General features: G+C 35.2%; 1 protein-coding gene across 2 annotated transcripts in view; it reads left to right on the top strand.

Annotated features, from left to right (window-relative positions):
• The window catches only part of SPON1 (spondin 1), a 353898-nt gene that overhangs the window by 169392 nt on the left and 168231 nt on the right, over positions 1-16275 (top strand). For both annotated transcript variants that reach the window (XM_031942871.1, XM_003773516.4), the window contains exon 6: positions 10801-10949. In XM_031942871.1, coding sequence (XP_031798731.1) covers positions 10801-10949 — 149 coding nt within the window. The remainder of the gene's footprint in view (positions 1-10800; positions 10950-16275) is intronic.

Below are 16275 nucleotides of genomic sequence, written 5' to 3'. Positions count from 1 at the left end.
GCTACATCAGAATTTACATACAAAAATCTGCTCAAATTAATGATATTTATATACTTAGCTTCTCCAAAAGTGGATTACTAAGAATGTACCCCCTCAAGAATTGTTTATGCCAGATAAACCACCACTACTTATTAAAAAAAAATAGGATTACTGTAACTTCTACATGGAACATATCAGACCTGGGAAACAGTACTCTCTGTTTTCAAGAAATATCTGGTGCTGGATTGAGAATTTATCATAAGCATTCCAGAATGTTCAGCAGTACTGGCAAAACCCAGAGGATATATGAACCCAGAATCTCAATCTCTCTCTGTCTCTCTTTGTCTCTCTCTCTCTCTTTCTTTCTTTCTCTCTCTCTCCTCTCCTCTCCTCTCTTCTTCTCTCTCTCTCTTTCTCTCTCTCTCTCCCTCTCTTCTCTCTCTCTTCTTTCTTCTCTCTCTCTCTCTCTCTCTCTCTCTCTCTCTCTGTCTCTCTCTCATAATAGTACAAAGAGCATCATGACATAAACTGGTATCTAACTTTTAGTCATACTGATTCATAAGATCCTTTGTATGGTAATAGTAATGTTAATAATAGTTATAACTGCTGCTGCTATTACTACTATATTTAGATAGCCCTTAAAATTGTAAAGTGCTTCATATACAGTATCTCATTTGATACTCACACTTACCCTATAGGATAGTCTTATTTCTATTTTACAGTTTAAAAAATAGAACCTGAGAGTGATTCAATTTTCCACAATTATACAGTATTCTTTTTTTCTATGACATACTGCTTCTTCATTAGCCTTGCTATTGAATCATCTCAGTCAGTCATTGGAGCAGAGACAGAACTAGAGGAACATCAAAGATTAGGTCAGGGTCACACAGATAATTAAGTATGAGAGGCAGAATTTGAACTCATATCTTTCTGAGTCCAAGACACTCTATCCACTTTAATATGATTTATCTTTCAACAAGTGATTGTCATTCAACCATTCCAATAAATCAGTATTTTTAAGTAGCCATCATATGGTAGGCAATAGGAAATCAAATATAAAGACCAAAATATTCCCTACTTTTAAAGGACCTATATTCTGATATAGGAGCCAAATTTCTGTCATTTGATCTCCTTAAGCTGTTGCTTCCTTACCTATAAATTTCACTTATAGCATCAAGCGTGTTTAGCAGTACCAGACTATGGAAGTTTGCTGGACAGAAAATTGTAGCCAGAGCATTCAAATGCTTCTCAGAACTTCTCTTGATGATGTGTATATACAAAGGCCATGATGACCTTTACTTCGGAGAGAATGTCATGACCTCTAGGCATGAGAAGGGATGGGGATAAAGAATGATAACCAGCAATGAAATTTGATTTAACTTGTTAAGGAAACACATCACATTTTCCCCCTTCTCTTAGACTTTAATTAAATTCTTGCTTGCATAATGAATTTAGATAGATTTTTCAGAGCAAAAAAAATATAGCATGTTTTCTCACCACATGGACTTTCCCAAGATGTTGCAACTCAAAGCCAATGAACAATGGGGAGTAGAATCTCTTTTTATTGCTGTTGGCTCAGTGGAGTGGAACCAGGAGGCTTCCTGCCAGCTTCTGCTGGCCAGCACAGTTGAGGTTCATATGTATCCATGGCTTTTAATCATGTAATACAAATTGCATTTACCCTAAGAAACAGAGATGAGTGCATTGTGAATATACCAAAAAAGATCCAGAAGCTTTGAAGAGAGAAGACCTATATACTGTCTCTGCTCTTTACTATTTAGGTGACCTAGGACATGACACTTATGTTATTGGGCACCAGCTTCTTCATCTGTAAAATGAATAGATTGAACCAGGTAATAGATAAGGTCACCCTTTTAGAGCAAAATAAAATTCTAATTCTAGCTATGCTAGTTTGGTGTATTGAATAAAACTTTGTAGAAGGTATAGGGAAACCTGAACATCCCAATGGCAGGAGATGTAGCCCTGGAGATAACATTCTAGAGTCTTTTTGTAGGTTGGAGTGGGACTGACATGTTATACAAAAGTGAATCTTCCCCATAGAGGGCAGTGAATATTGTAGTCCCCAAATGTAAGATAAACAGGGGAGCCAAATTAGATGTGGCAGCTGTGAAGTTGGAAATTTTCCTTGAAGAACAGTGGCCTTGACCATGATGAAAACTGAGCATCAATTCTACTACAAACGTGATGGCATTTTCCCTCTGGGAGAGAGGATTGCTTGTAACAAAATCAAATGCTATCACTACCTGGGGATAGAGGGGAGTTGGCAGGAGTTGGAAAAAGCTACCAGCTGTCCCACTGGGTCTTTGGCTTAAATGCAAAAGACTGGACATACTGACAGATTTTATGTCACAGTTATAGCCATCAAAAATCTGACAGCTGTGTGTCAGGTTTGGGGTCTCTGTGGCCCACTGCTGACCTGAACTCGCAAAGACTGGGAATACTCTTCATCAAAAATTACTTAAAGATTTGTGTGGATGTATAGAGGCCTGAAAAAAGTGTCACTATCTAGGGCGCAAGACATCTGTTCTTTGATACAGACATTCTATACCTGCTATGGGTATATTTATATATTAATATTAATAGATGTGATTAAAGTTTAGTGAATAGAACTTCATTGTCCATAAAGATTTGTCAGAATGACTAATCAATCCAGCATCTAAATTTGATTTCCACAACAATTTATCTCTTGGTTGATTTCAATGTTCAGGCAGATAAGTAAGTCTGAGCCTGAGTTTCTCCATGTGTAAAATAAAAGGGGTTGGACTGTATGTTCTCCAAGGTCTTTTCCAGGTCTGAATCTACAATCTAATGATCTCTTATTCCTTTTTGAGATAGAGATTAGAGGAACAGATTTTTCAGGTCATTAATTGTGTCTTCCATCTCCACTCTGAACTACAAAGTCTTGAACTACTTGAACTACAAAGTCAGATTTGTGAAAGGTACTATTGGGCAGGAAATAGACAAAATGTGCTTGTAGTGCTTCAAAGTTCACAAAGCCCTTTACAAATATTATTTCATTTGGTCCTCATAACAATCTTTAAAAGTGGATGTTTTTATTATCCTCGCTTTATGTATGGGAAAGCTGAAACTAAAGGAGCACCATGAAGGGACTTGGCCAGGGTCATACATCTAATAATTGTATTAGAATATGAATAGGCCTTCCTGACTTAAAGTCCAACATTTTATTCATCAGACTGCCGTGTTAGAATAAAATGTATATAGTATGTCATAAGATTAAATATTCACTACAGATATTTTGTGAACATGGAACTTGTCCCCTGAAATATCATTTCCATTTTATGTGGGTTTATATGGATTCCTTTCTGTTCTACTCTTATTTCCAAAGAGCTTCATTTCTTCCTTCTAAAATTGAAAGCTGGTGGATACCTAAGAGCTAGAGGATATTTCAAACCAATTTGGTGGGCCAGGTATGATCCCAGAAGCATATTAACAAATCATTGAGCTGAATTATTACATTCTAGTTCAACTTGTCTTGAAATATTAAATTTATGAGCTTCTGAAAGATTGCAGGGGCTTTATATAAACCCAATGGACCTAACTAACATTCAGGTACAGAAGGCTATTTTCCACTTGTCACCCCTTCTGCATCTAAACCATGTTATATCTTGTGTACTTTCTACCTCCCTTTAATGATTTATACTACTTGTGACAGCTGGTCCAAAGGTTTGAGTATCTGAGAGATGGGGAATATTTATCCTGGGTAGTGAAGACATCAAAGCCATATAGTCAAAGCAGAGTTCTGCAGGATAGCAGAATCATAGCAGAATCTTCCCTCTTCTCTTTTTAACAAAAATCATGGGGTTCTATAGAGGGCCAAGGGAACACTTTTTAATACTTTTTCAAGAATTACCCAAAGGATCACCATATTAAGCCCAATTAGCAAGAAAATCTTGTCCTGCAATTGAGGCCTTTAGTTGATTGCACAATCACAGTGATCTATGAGAACATGAAATAGGTAGACTTTGGGATGACATGTGAAGAGTTGAGAGTGGAGTAGAAGTGAATCTCATCAATTCTGATATGGTCGTATTCAATTGGCTCATGAGGGATTCATTAACAGGGGATAATGTTTTATAGATAAGGTGGGACCTGATATTCACTTGTACTTGCAAATCAATAATGACATCTATCCAGGATAATTAATTTTGGCTATCTCTACATAATTACTCATCAAATTGACCAGGGTAGTGCTCATAAGATTGTAAATTTAAGCTTGGAAGGAACTTTAGGAGGAATCTAATCAGTCTCCCATTTTATAGATGATTGAGGTACAAAAGTTAATTTATTTGCCCAAAGTTACAGAGATAACAGAATGTCAAAAATAGGCTCTTTAATTCTAAATTGAGTCCTCTTTTCAGTATACCATGTTACCTCACAATTATTTTATGTAAAATCCTTTTTTGAGTATGAAAAGAATTGGCTTATTTTACCATATTCTTTTATGCCTGCTTGAGCTGGCAGATTTTTTAGTTAGTAATCTCCAACAGGAATGTCAAAAGTCGCCTTGACTCTCAGAGGAGTCCTTCAATACTTTTTAGTATACAAGTAGCTGGGTGTCATAATACAGTGCTGGGCCAGGAATCAGGAAGATCTGAGTTAAAATGTCACTTCATAACATGATGTAGTTACGTGTACATGACATGTACTTCTGGAAATTGGATTATATATAGCGTTAAGCCATCTATTGATGGCTTTGCATGAATTTTTTATTTGATTTTTTCTTGTGTTGTATTTATTATTTGTGATCGTGAGTTTAGTTCAGTGTGCATTGTATTATCTGAACTCAGGATTGGATGGCAACTGATTCTAATTGTACCTAAAGATAAGCCCAAATGGTGGTACCTAATTCTGTATGAAAAGCCTTAGAAAGAGGCTTGCTTCATAGTTGCATTTGTTCTTTAATCTGTTAAAAGAATGTTAATAAAAATTTTTTCTTCCCAGGCAATTAATTAATTAAAGGTCACCTCAGACACCAGTTGTGTCTTTGAGCAAGTCATTTAATCATAAGCTATAAGTGGGAATAATAATAGCACCTACCTCTTTTTTGAGGACCAAATGAGTTAATATTTGTAAAGTGCTTGAGCTCAGTGCCTGACACATGGTAAATGCTATATAAATGCTGGCTAGTATAATTATTAATAGGGGCAGCATTTTAAATAATCTACAGTATAATATAGAAAGCTAATTTCATAAGATATGATATAATATCTCATGATCTGGATTATAGAGAAATAATTTCCAGGGAGAGGCCAAAATCTCTGCGTCAAGTGATCTAATGTTGTAGCCACTTGGTTCACTTCTGACCAGTGATGCTTTGGTCCCATTGTCTGTGGTACAAATGGAAAGCTAATTTCCAAGTAAATCTTATGATATACTAATTTATATTTTAATATATTTAACATCTACTGGTCATCCTGCCATCTGGGGGAGGGGGTGGTGGGGTAAGAGGTGAAAAATTGGAACAAGAGGTTTGGCAATTGTTAATGCTGTAAAGTTACCCATGCATATAACCTGTAAATTAAAGGCTATTTAAAAAAAATCTTATGATATACACCCTCATAATAAGACTTTGAGATGCAGTGCCCAAAATTAAATAAAGATTATAGAATTCTCTGCAGAAGAACTCACAATTTAGAGCCTGAGTAAGCAAGCTACCCCATGGAGACATTTGTGATTTGTTTTTGTGTCCTTTTTTCTTCTGGATAGAACTTAATAACAACTACAGTCTGTATTTCACCATCAACTGGGAAAATACATGAGTCCACTCAACTACCGTTAATTATGAATAAGCATTTACTGGAGTGCTCATTTGTAATATGCTGAGAGAAATTAATGGAGCTTGACTTTATTTGTAGTTTATTTGCAGCAGTGTTAGGGTTAGGTAGATTTCATGTCTTCAAAGATGAAAGTACTGGTCATGTCTTTTCTTACATTAAATGTCCCCAGGTGGCTCTTGAAAATGTGTTGACTTTTGATAAGAAGACATGGCTAGGGAAGAAGAGTGAGAAAAACAGAAATAAGAGAGTCAGACTATACAGAGCTAACAGAAAGCAGCCATAGTATCCAGCAATGTCATTGTACACAAAACAGGAAAGGCTCAATGGTTGTTAATGGAATTGTTGATTATGTGGTTCCATGGTCATATGTGAAGCAAATAGGATCACCTACGCATATTTCAATTTGCATGTGCTGGCTCTGATAAACACTTACCACCAATCACAGACAGTAAGAAAAACTGTAGAACTGATAATAAGAATGGAAAGGAAAGAGCCATGACCCTGGATTCAGAGACCCCCGGTTCAAATTCTCCCACCAGTACTAAGTGTTTGTGTAGTGATGGACAATTCATATCACTTCCTATTGTTTCAGTTTCCTCATTTGTATGATAGGGAATTGAACCTCACAGTTCTAGATGTATGACTCTATAGTCCCTTTCCTCCAAATTTCTGATCTCTGCATTTCAGGTTATAAGCCTCTGGAAGCTACAAGCCTAGACTATCCAATAGCATTTCATGGGGCTCTGACAAATGGACATGTTCTTTATGCATGTATAAATAGAAGAGGAAGGGTCATCCCTTTCATCTCTCTCTCCTCAAATAGTTAAAAAAAAACAACGAGTTCATTTTGTTAAGTTAAATGGCCCATTTCTCAGTCTTTCCCCAAATTTCCTCATTTGCCAGGATGCTTCATTATCTGCAAGCTATATGAACAGGTGGGAAATTCCAAGCATGATAAGTTCCTAATAGCAGTGATTAGCATTTCTAAAACCTTTCCAAAAGACTGCTTTGGCTTTTTTTCCCCTCTTCTAACATTCATACCAGTAGCTTCTGAGAACCGAATGGGGAGCTGTGTGAGCTGGTATTGGCTGTAACAGAAATATCACGAACTGACAGCCGCCCAGGTGCTGTCAATACATCAGGGCAGAGAGCAGTATAGTAGATTTTTCTACAGTTATCTTGTCAAAACTTGGTTTATATTACTTGTCAGGGAAGTCTTTTCTAATTCTGTTTATGATTTAGCTGAGAACAAAATTCATTTACAATGGTTTGTGTGCTATTCAAAACCAAAGCACAACTTTTGATCAAATTAGCATTAGTCAGTAATATTTCTAGAATAGACAATACATACCTGGGTTGGGGGGGGGGTAGAAGTAGGAGAAGAAACTCAAATTTTTCTTTCCTGATTCCCAGCTAGTTCTAGAGTGGTTCAGTTCCTTCTACACTGTTCCAGAAGGGAGAAATAATGAGAGCAAACAAAAAAAGATTTGAAAGGATCTTAGATTTAGAACCAGAGAGGATCTAGTTTTACCCTCTTATTTTATAAATGGGGAAACTAAAGTCCAGAGAGACTTGACAGACAAGTCTTCTCTGTTAGATTATGAATTCTTTAAAGGCAGGGACTGTTTTGCCTCTTTTTGTATCCCCAATACTTAGTACAGTGCTTAGCACATAGGAGGTACTTAAATGTCTATTGCTGATTGGCAAAAGTAGTAAGTGGCAGAGTAAGGACATCAATTTTCTTTCTTTGATTCCAACACCAATACTCTTTCCCTTGGAACATTTTTGTCTCCCAAAATACCTTCTTAGGAAAAATTCAGTTATTAAGATAGTGTGCATTTGGTTTCAGGATACTGAGATGCAGAAGACTTAAGTTTATTGTCATAGTACCTGGTTAGTAAGTTAGTTTAGCACCTAGTTACTAAAAAAGAAAACCTTCCAAATCATAGAGTCATAGATCTAGAGGTGGAAGTGATCTCAATATCCACCTATTGTGACTTCTTCTTTCCCCAGTTGTAGACATTGAGATCCAGAGAAAGACAGTGGCTTTCCCAAGATTCCACAGGTCATAAGTGTCCGAGACAATATTTGAATCCAGGTCTTTGCCAGAGCACATGCATTTCCCATTGTACAACACTGTTTCCTACAGTAAGCCTTTTCTGCTTCCCTTCCTGAGCAATAGCCTCCAGGAGTGTATACAAAGCTCCAAACTCACAACCAAATTTATCTAAGAGAGTTGATTTAAAGAAGCCTTTCCTGCTACTTACCCTGAGAGTCAGAATTACTAGTTACAATTCTGATATTTACAGCCCCAAAATAATGCTCATTGGGATCATGTAATCATTTGCACAAAGACACTGTGGACCATGACTTAAATATTTTGCTTTCTATCTGATGCTTCACTTTCTTAAACATTCTGGCGTGATATGGTACAGAAAACAAATCCCTCTGCTTCTAGGAGGACTTCTGAGTCTTGTCCTTCTAGACTCAGGATAGAAGAATCTTTCTGTTTATTTAAAGTTCCTTGACACAGACTCTGGGAAAGAAGCAAGAAGAGAAATCAAGTCTATCATGACTCAGCATTGGTAAAAACCAAACCCATCAGACTCTGTTTATTTCTTTTCATGTATTACAAAAGAACAAGTCAATAAGCATTAACTCAGAATTAACATGAGTTGAATGGTTCCATATGTTTGCCAGATTCATTGTGAAACTTATATTTGATTTGTTTTGAATTCCTTTCAGGGAAAAAAATATACAGAAATAAACAAAAGCAAACTCAGGGCAGATCAGAAGCGTGTATTCTGTGACCTGGAATGTTCTTTGAGTGCTTTGAAGGATGCTATGAAACCCTTAATTTGAAGGTCAGGCAGAACATCATTCCCTTCCCAGTCCCTTTCTCTTCCGAGAGAGAAAGCCCTGACTGGCCAAAAGAAAGAAAGGAACTAAGTGCAAGCATTTAGTAAATCTCTGCCGACTCAAAGGTGGGCTGATCAAAAGGAAAAATTTTAGGGATAACAAATATGTCTAACTTGATCACCAACAGACAACTGGAGACATCTATATTTGACATTGATCTCAAACCTCTGAACAGTGTGGGAACAGTCACTACAAACTAAAGACATGGCCAACACTTTAATCTTTGAAGACATGATATCTGCTTAACTCTAACATTCATAGACTTTAAAAGTATTTCATTAAAATTTTCAAAAAAGTTCATATTAGCAATATTTAACCTCTTCCTACTTATAAAAATTAAGAAGACCAAAAGGTAAACACAGCAAACTTTAAGGTTCATTTTGGGTTGTCTTTTTTTTGCCAGTGTATTATTTAGAGAAATCTATTATAATGAAAGTTATTGGAGTTTTTTTTCCTTCCCATATATAGCTAATTAATGAGTTTTATTTACAGATATGAAATTCTGTAAAAAGACTATTAAAGTAAATTTCTTTTTATTGTAGTGGGGGGGGGGAGGGTGTCAAGGTTCTAGATAAGTGTTTAGGCTATTGGGAGTCAGAATTCTTAAATTTCTGGGGGATAGAAGTTGCCTTACTTTTTCTTTTTCTCCCAAGGGGTTAGTGCAATGCTTGGTCCAGAGAAGGCACTTCATAAATACTTATTAATGCTGTTACTGAATAAAGGGCAGGGCAGACTTGGAGGTCAGGGAGTGGTCAGGATACAGGCCAAGCATCTGGGCAATAGTGGGTAAGTAATTCAGCCCAGAGATTTGGCTCAAGGTTGGTTGAAGGAAATTGGGATTTTTTATCTTGAAGGAGAAAACATTTAGGATTAAATTGAGTAAAAGCCTCAGAGGCAGATTTGGATCACCATAAGGAAAAATGTTCTAGTAATCTAAGTTGTCCAAAAGTAAAATGGAGTAATGTGTTTCCTATTTTTAGTGGTCTTCAAGGAAAAGCTGGATGACCACTTGTATGAAATATCATGATGGGGATTAATGTCTAATGTAGACTCGGTAATCTCTAAGAATTTTTTAAGATTTTATGATTAACATTGTCCTTTTCTAAAACGTAAATGTCAAATATTACTTAGGCTTGCTTTAAGACTTTGTCATTTCTACCTTAGTAAGAATTAATTTAATCAGAGCTTTCTTATCAACAATGTGAAGATCAGCTGCCAGTAGGAAATAGAATTTTTGGCAGAAAGAAACAAAGGAGAAGGAACAGTTGTGAATTCTGAAGAATTGCCATGGAAGACAGGATTTCAGGATGACATTACAGTTAAGGGCTCTGGGCAGTTAGAAAGCAAGATGTTTATAGGAGCATAAATTTAAATGGGACCTCAGAAGCTATCAAGTCCAATGTTGTTGTCATTAGGCCATTTTTCAGTTGTGTCTAAATCTCTGACCCCATTTGGGATTTTCTTGGCAAAGATATTAGTGTGGTTTGCTGTTTTCTTTTCCAGCTCATTTTACAGATGAAAAAATTTAAGTAACTTGTCCAGGGTCACATAGCTAATAAGTAGCTGAAATCAAATTTGAACTCAAATTTGAGTTGAGTTAAGTCAACTATAAGGAAGTTGAGTCTTAATTTCAGTCCCAGTGTTCTATTCACTATATCACCTAATTTCCTTCATCTAATGCCTTTATTTTAAAGATAAAGAGGTGAGGAACCAGAAGTTTAGGAGATTGACTCACTTACTCAGATAGTAACGAGAAGAGTCAGGGTTTGAGCCAAGTGTTTTGTAACTTTTGATCCAGAGCCTAAAAGAGAAGAGAGAAGTCACAGAAAGGGATATGGGAAATACCACGTTTTTTTGACTTCATTTTTCTTAGGTTTGGCTTTGGGCCTTTCCTACCATGGTTACTCTGTTATTTTTACCAATTTTATGTGGATTTCTTAACAGCAAAGAATAAATATATTTTGTATATTATCAGCATGCCCCCAGACAAATTTGAATCACTTTATGTATTAATTATTACATATTAATTAATAAAACATTAATTTTGCCAACAATAACTAAGTCATAACTTTTTTTTTTTTAGGACGGGCCAACCATTGGTCAGCAATTATTGGTGGATCACATTCCAAGAACTACGTGCTGTGGGAATATGGAGGTTATGCTAGTGAGGGAGTTAAGCAAGTTGCAGAATTGGGGTCTCCAGTCAAAATGGAAGAAGAAATTCGGCAGCAGGTAAGTTATGACAATGTTGATATTCTGTTAAAAATGAGAAATTGTGGAATGATTGAGGTAAAGGGATAAAGGGAAAACTTTTTTTTTTTTTTTTTTTTGGAAACATGGACTTTTCCAGGGACTTGAAATTTTCGGGAACTATTTCCTCTTAATAAAATGTGAAAAATAATTGATTTTTGAAGCGATAGAGGAAAAGATTAAGATTGGTTGGAAAAATGAGGGAAGAAAAAAGAACACTTTACCAACTACTTCAGTCTAGTTAGAATTTGGGTAGATAAGTCTTAGTGTGATTTCTGAGAGCTAAAATAGCAACTTGTATTGATAAGATTTTTTTTTAAATTTATCTGGTGAATTTACCTAGTCATGGGCTTTTTATCCCTAGCAAACAGAATAGTGGTTTGAAGAACCAATTCATGCTGCTAAATTGGTACTGCAGACATTTCTATTTTGTTGAGAGTAAGTTATAAAGCCAGTTAAGGTTAAATTGCAGATATTCATTCACACTATATTAAATAACAGTTTAAATTATTAGAATGAAATTAAATTATTATTAGAATTTATATTATTAGAAATTTGAGGTGATTGGGAAATGATTTTCAAGCCTTTTCAAAAAATCTGTCAGGAAATAAAATGCAAAATGATAAATAATCAAGTTTTTTTGGGGGGGTGAACAAGGTAGGCAAATACTTAACTAATGTCATTACAAAGATGATGACAACTCTTGTGCCTTATGTTTTAGAATCTTAGCCACTGCATTATTATAAATTTCCATCTAGCATCAAGAAAGAAATATTAGGCCATAATTGGTGTGTGTATTACATAGCAATTTTCCTGCAACAAAGTGACAAAGATCTTAAAATGTGGAAGATCGGCCATTTAGCATTAGAAAGATGGAAAGCAAAAAATATAGAGGTTGTATGGTAGAGAGAAGGATCATTTGATGAGATTTACCTGTGCTTAGTATGAATAAGTGGCTTAGAACCTTGATTTTTTTTCCTCTAAACTAGCTCTCTGAAGATGAACTGAGATGAAGCCATTCTCTTATTCTTGTTCTGACCAAACTGAATATCCCATGATTGGGAAGAAGTTTCTGTTGCTGCTTTTCCTTCTTAGCTATGTCAAAAATTTATAATTCCCACAGGGCCTTGATTTCAATATTCTTTCTAAGAGATCCAGTACATGGATAAATAGCTCTTGAGGCTTCCTACTGACTAAATAAAGTATTAGCTGCTTATCATGATTTTTAAGGCCCTTTTTGAATGGCCTTCAAGGTCTGACATTACCTTACTTCTCTAATCTTATTTCACAATACTTACCTTTATGGACAATGTTCAGTTATCTGTTCTGTTTTTATCCTTTCCCTTGATGTCTCCCATCTCCATGCCCTCTTTAAAAGTTATTTCTTGTGCCCAGAATGGAGTATTACTCATACTTCTCTACATCTGAAGCCTGGGGACATTTTTTGCCCATGGTCACAGAGGCAACAAATATCAGACAAGTTGAACATAGTTCAAGAGTTAAACTCTGATATACTAATTGGAACTCAGGGCAGACACATAAGCAAGATTCTGTAGCATCTTATATGTTTTTCTAGTCTTCTTAGTCACAACTGGACTGTCTGGATTGACCTTAGTGTCTAACTGTCTTTGGAATCACATTCTGAAGTGATATCTTTACTGGAATGTCACTACCCACTTCCTTCCCCTTCTACATGTAAAACAACAAGGATTACTACTGTGTAGACTCTCCTTTGGATCAAGTAGGTTTTGTTCTTTTGAGAGGTAGACCATAATAATATAGAGTTCTCAAATGCCTTACCTCTGGAAGTCAGGGACCAACCATCTCAGAAAGTTTAGTAATATATAAGATTTAGATTCAGGCTCTTAGATATTAAGAGAATTATATGCTAAAATTCAGGGAAAAAATCCCAGAAAAAAGGTTATAAGCATCTAAGCTTTGAGAATGTATACAAAGAAAACCATCAGAGCAGGAAAATTTGTCCCAGGTGGTACCTGTCCCTCTTGTATTATCCCATAGTAGCAAAAAATCGGGTTCAGTCACATTTCAAGCTACTATAATGATTAATAGATAGTTGATATAGATTCATCTCCATTTTACACAGTATAAATTTTTAAGGGAAGTTAACTTGTGATTTCATAGGTTTTGGAAAATATGGTACAGAAATTGCTCCCACCAATGTAGACTGGTGACTCATTTGTTTGCCATTGAAAATCCTTCATAATATGGCTCCTACCTATCTGGCCAGACTGATTTCACATTCCTCACTTTATGCATTCTTACATTCTAGCCAAACTTGCCTTTGTGTTATGTACCATATGTAGCATTCTGGCTTCTACCTTGATGGTTTTTATATGTGATTCCAACTCCTTCACTTCCCCACAAGCATTTTAATGCTTTCCCTTCTGACTTAGGCCTCCTACACTCCCCATTCAAGACTCAGCTCATCTTCTTTTAATTGTTAAATTTCTAGAAAGAGTAATTGCCCTCTCACTCCTCAAATACCCAAAATCTGGCTTTCACCTTTTTACTGAGAAAGAACAATCTTCATAATTGCCATCTGCAACCTTAGTACTCAATTATCACTATTTTTTGTGAAAAATAATATTGCTCTCTATAAAAAATGTTAGACCTCCTCTTAATATAGTTAACACTGCCTTGAAGTCAATAGAAAGTTCCCTTTATTATGATTTTATAGAGAATATAATTTTACAATTTTTGTTTAGTATTCCATAATTTAATAAATAAAATTCCTTCAAAGGTTGAAAAAGACTGCGCTAGTGTGAGGTTAAAAAAAGAATGGAAATCATGCCCAAACTCAGCTGATAATTTAAAAATTTCTTAAAACGAGTTCATCTGTAGACCCAGGAGAATAGACATCTCTAGTCCTTTGTTTCTTAGAGTTATCCCATTAAAGCAAATTCACATTAAGGTTTTCCTGTTAAGTTCTCAATTTCTAACCAAATTAGGAAAACTTAGAAAATTTGCCCTACATGATTCCTCTGGATAAATATGAATCTTTGTAGGACACAAAGTGTTTGTTGTTTTGTTTTGGACAAATTAGGATATATTGTATTCTTTTGAAAAGTGATTGACCATATATGAAGTAACTAAAAAGATATTTTAAGAATTGAAAGCCTTTGATTTGATTTGGATTAGGATTTGTGGAATCTTAAAGGGAATTTTGAGAATGTTCTTAGCTCAGTTTCCTTGCAGACCTTTAGACCACGATAAAAGGAGAGGAGGAGTCGGTCATGGAAGAATGGAATAAATGGGAAATCAAATATAGGTGCTAACATGATTGATAAACTGTGTTTGCATACTCACTGTTTTGTAATATCAGATATCTGCTTTACTTTCTAATTTAGTTTTTTTTTTTTTTTTACTTCAAAAGTTCTCACTGCTATTCTACCACTGTAAAATTTTATAACTTCTGGAATTCCAAATACTCTAACATTAAATCTGTCATTCTTTCTTAATTCTACAATAAATGTAAATTATGTGCATGATCATTGGCATATAATAATAATTATAATACTAGCTTACATTTACATACTATATTAAAGGTTTATAAAACACTTTATATACCACAATTTTAATGGTTACTGCCTTGGACAATTTTATTGCTCATTAGCAATAAAATGGATTTGGAAATAAGGTCTTGTAGAGTTATTTCAAATACCTTCTGTTTGAAGACAGACTTTTCAAAACAACTTAGTTTATGTATGTGTTTTCCATTGATTTATCCTCTTTTAAATATTTATTTAAAACTAAATACAAAATGGAAAAAGAAAAACAGAAAAGGAAAACAAAACAAAACATTGTCATATGTCCAGCACAACATGAAGGAGGATTCAAAATATGTAACAATAAGTTTCTATTTTTCACTGATTTATTTTTGGGGGAACTTTCTTCTATTTATATTTTCCCCAAAAAATGAAGCCAGTGTTTTAAAGGATGATTTCCTTCTCTTCTTTTCCATTCCTAAATCCATTTTTCCCCCTAAATTTAAATATAAATTCTACAAGTTTGGAGAAGATAAGACCCATACACAGTGGAAAGAGCCTCCTTTATTATACTTGAGAATATAAATCAGCAAAAGATCTTATTCTATACATTGTAACAAGACAAGTCAGGGAGAAACATCAGATGGGACATGAAAAAGGGTATCTCTGTGGGGGCAATAGGACTTCTGAAATAGTTCTTTCTTGCAGGAATTTATAATATGCAGTAGACACAATCATGCTGTATTCATAATTGGTCAGTCATTAACCTTGAGAACAATTTCTTATGTTTCATGGGAGGAAGAAGAACCATTCTAATCTGCTGGTCTGTCATTCATTGCCTTAGGGAAGATATAAGACATAATGGACTCTATTGATCTTTTGGGTTGCTCTCCTACAAGAACTGGAAGAAAGGAGTGAGATGTGTTTACTTGATTAACACTAAAGAGGATGTTTTGTCCTAAATTTGATTGACTCATGTCAAGAAGGGGAAAATACTCTTTTTATTAGCCAGGACATATATTAAGTACTGTATAATAAAAAAAAGAGCAGTGTTGTCAATTAGTTGAGAGTGAGATGGGGAACTTTGGGAGCTCACTGAATATTCTCCCTTCCTATCTTTCTCTCCAGTCCAGAGAAAGAAGTGATTTACCTCTTTGCCTTTACCAAAGTGATGTTCTTCTTTCTGGACCTTCTGTCTCATCTGCTCTTGCCAAAAGTCATCTCTCTCATACATGTACCTTTAATTTCTGACTTTCTAAATCTTTGATTTCAAAGGTATGTTGTCAATGTCTTATCTTGATTCAACAACTCTCTTGATATATTATTCTACCATTTCTCTCAGAGGCCATCCATGACTTCCTTGTGCCCAAATGCAAAATTTATTTTTTCTTCTGCCCTCATTTTTCTTGTACCCACAAAAGTATCTAATGTTGTTGATAACTTTTTGCTTTCTTGAAGCCCTGCTTTTTCTTTTCTTTCAAGGTCTTGTATTTTTTTAAAAATGATTTTCCTCCTTTGTTTTCTGATTGCTCCTTTCTTCCCTTTTGAAAGTGCTTCTTCCACTTCCAGCCTCTTAAATATATGTTTTCCCTACAGTTTTGTCCTGAATGAGCCCTCTTCTCTTCTCCCTCTAGGCCAGTGGATTTTAACCTTTTTTTTTTTTGCAACATGAGCCTTTTGCAAGTTGCTGAAGCCTGTGGATTCCTTTTCAGGTTAATGTATTAAATAAAAGAATAACTGAATTTTCAATTCACTCGTGAAAATAAAGATATGATGTTTTCTATCCAAGTTTATATATTTTT

The sequence above is a fragment of the Sarcophilus harrisii genome, chromosome 6, assembly GCF_902635505.1.
Source record: "Sarcophilus harrisii chromosome 6, mSarHar1.11, whole genome shotgun sequence".
NCBI classification, from domain to species: domain Eukaryota; kingdom Metazoa; phylum Chordata; class Mammalia; order Dasyuromorphia; family Dasyuridae; genus Sarcophilus; species Sarcophilus harrisii.
Note: the sequence above shows the minus strand (reverse complement) of the source record. Positions and strands in the feature narration are given on the sequence as shown.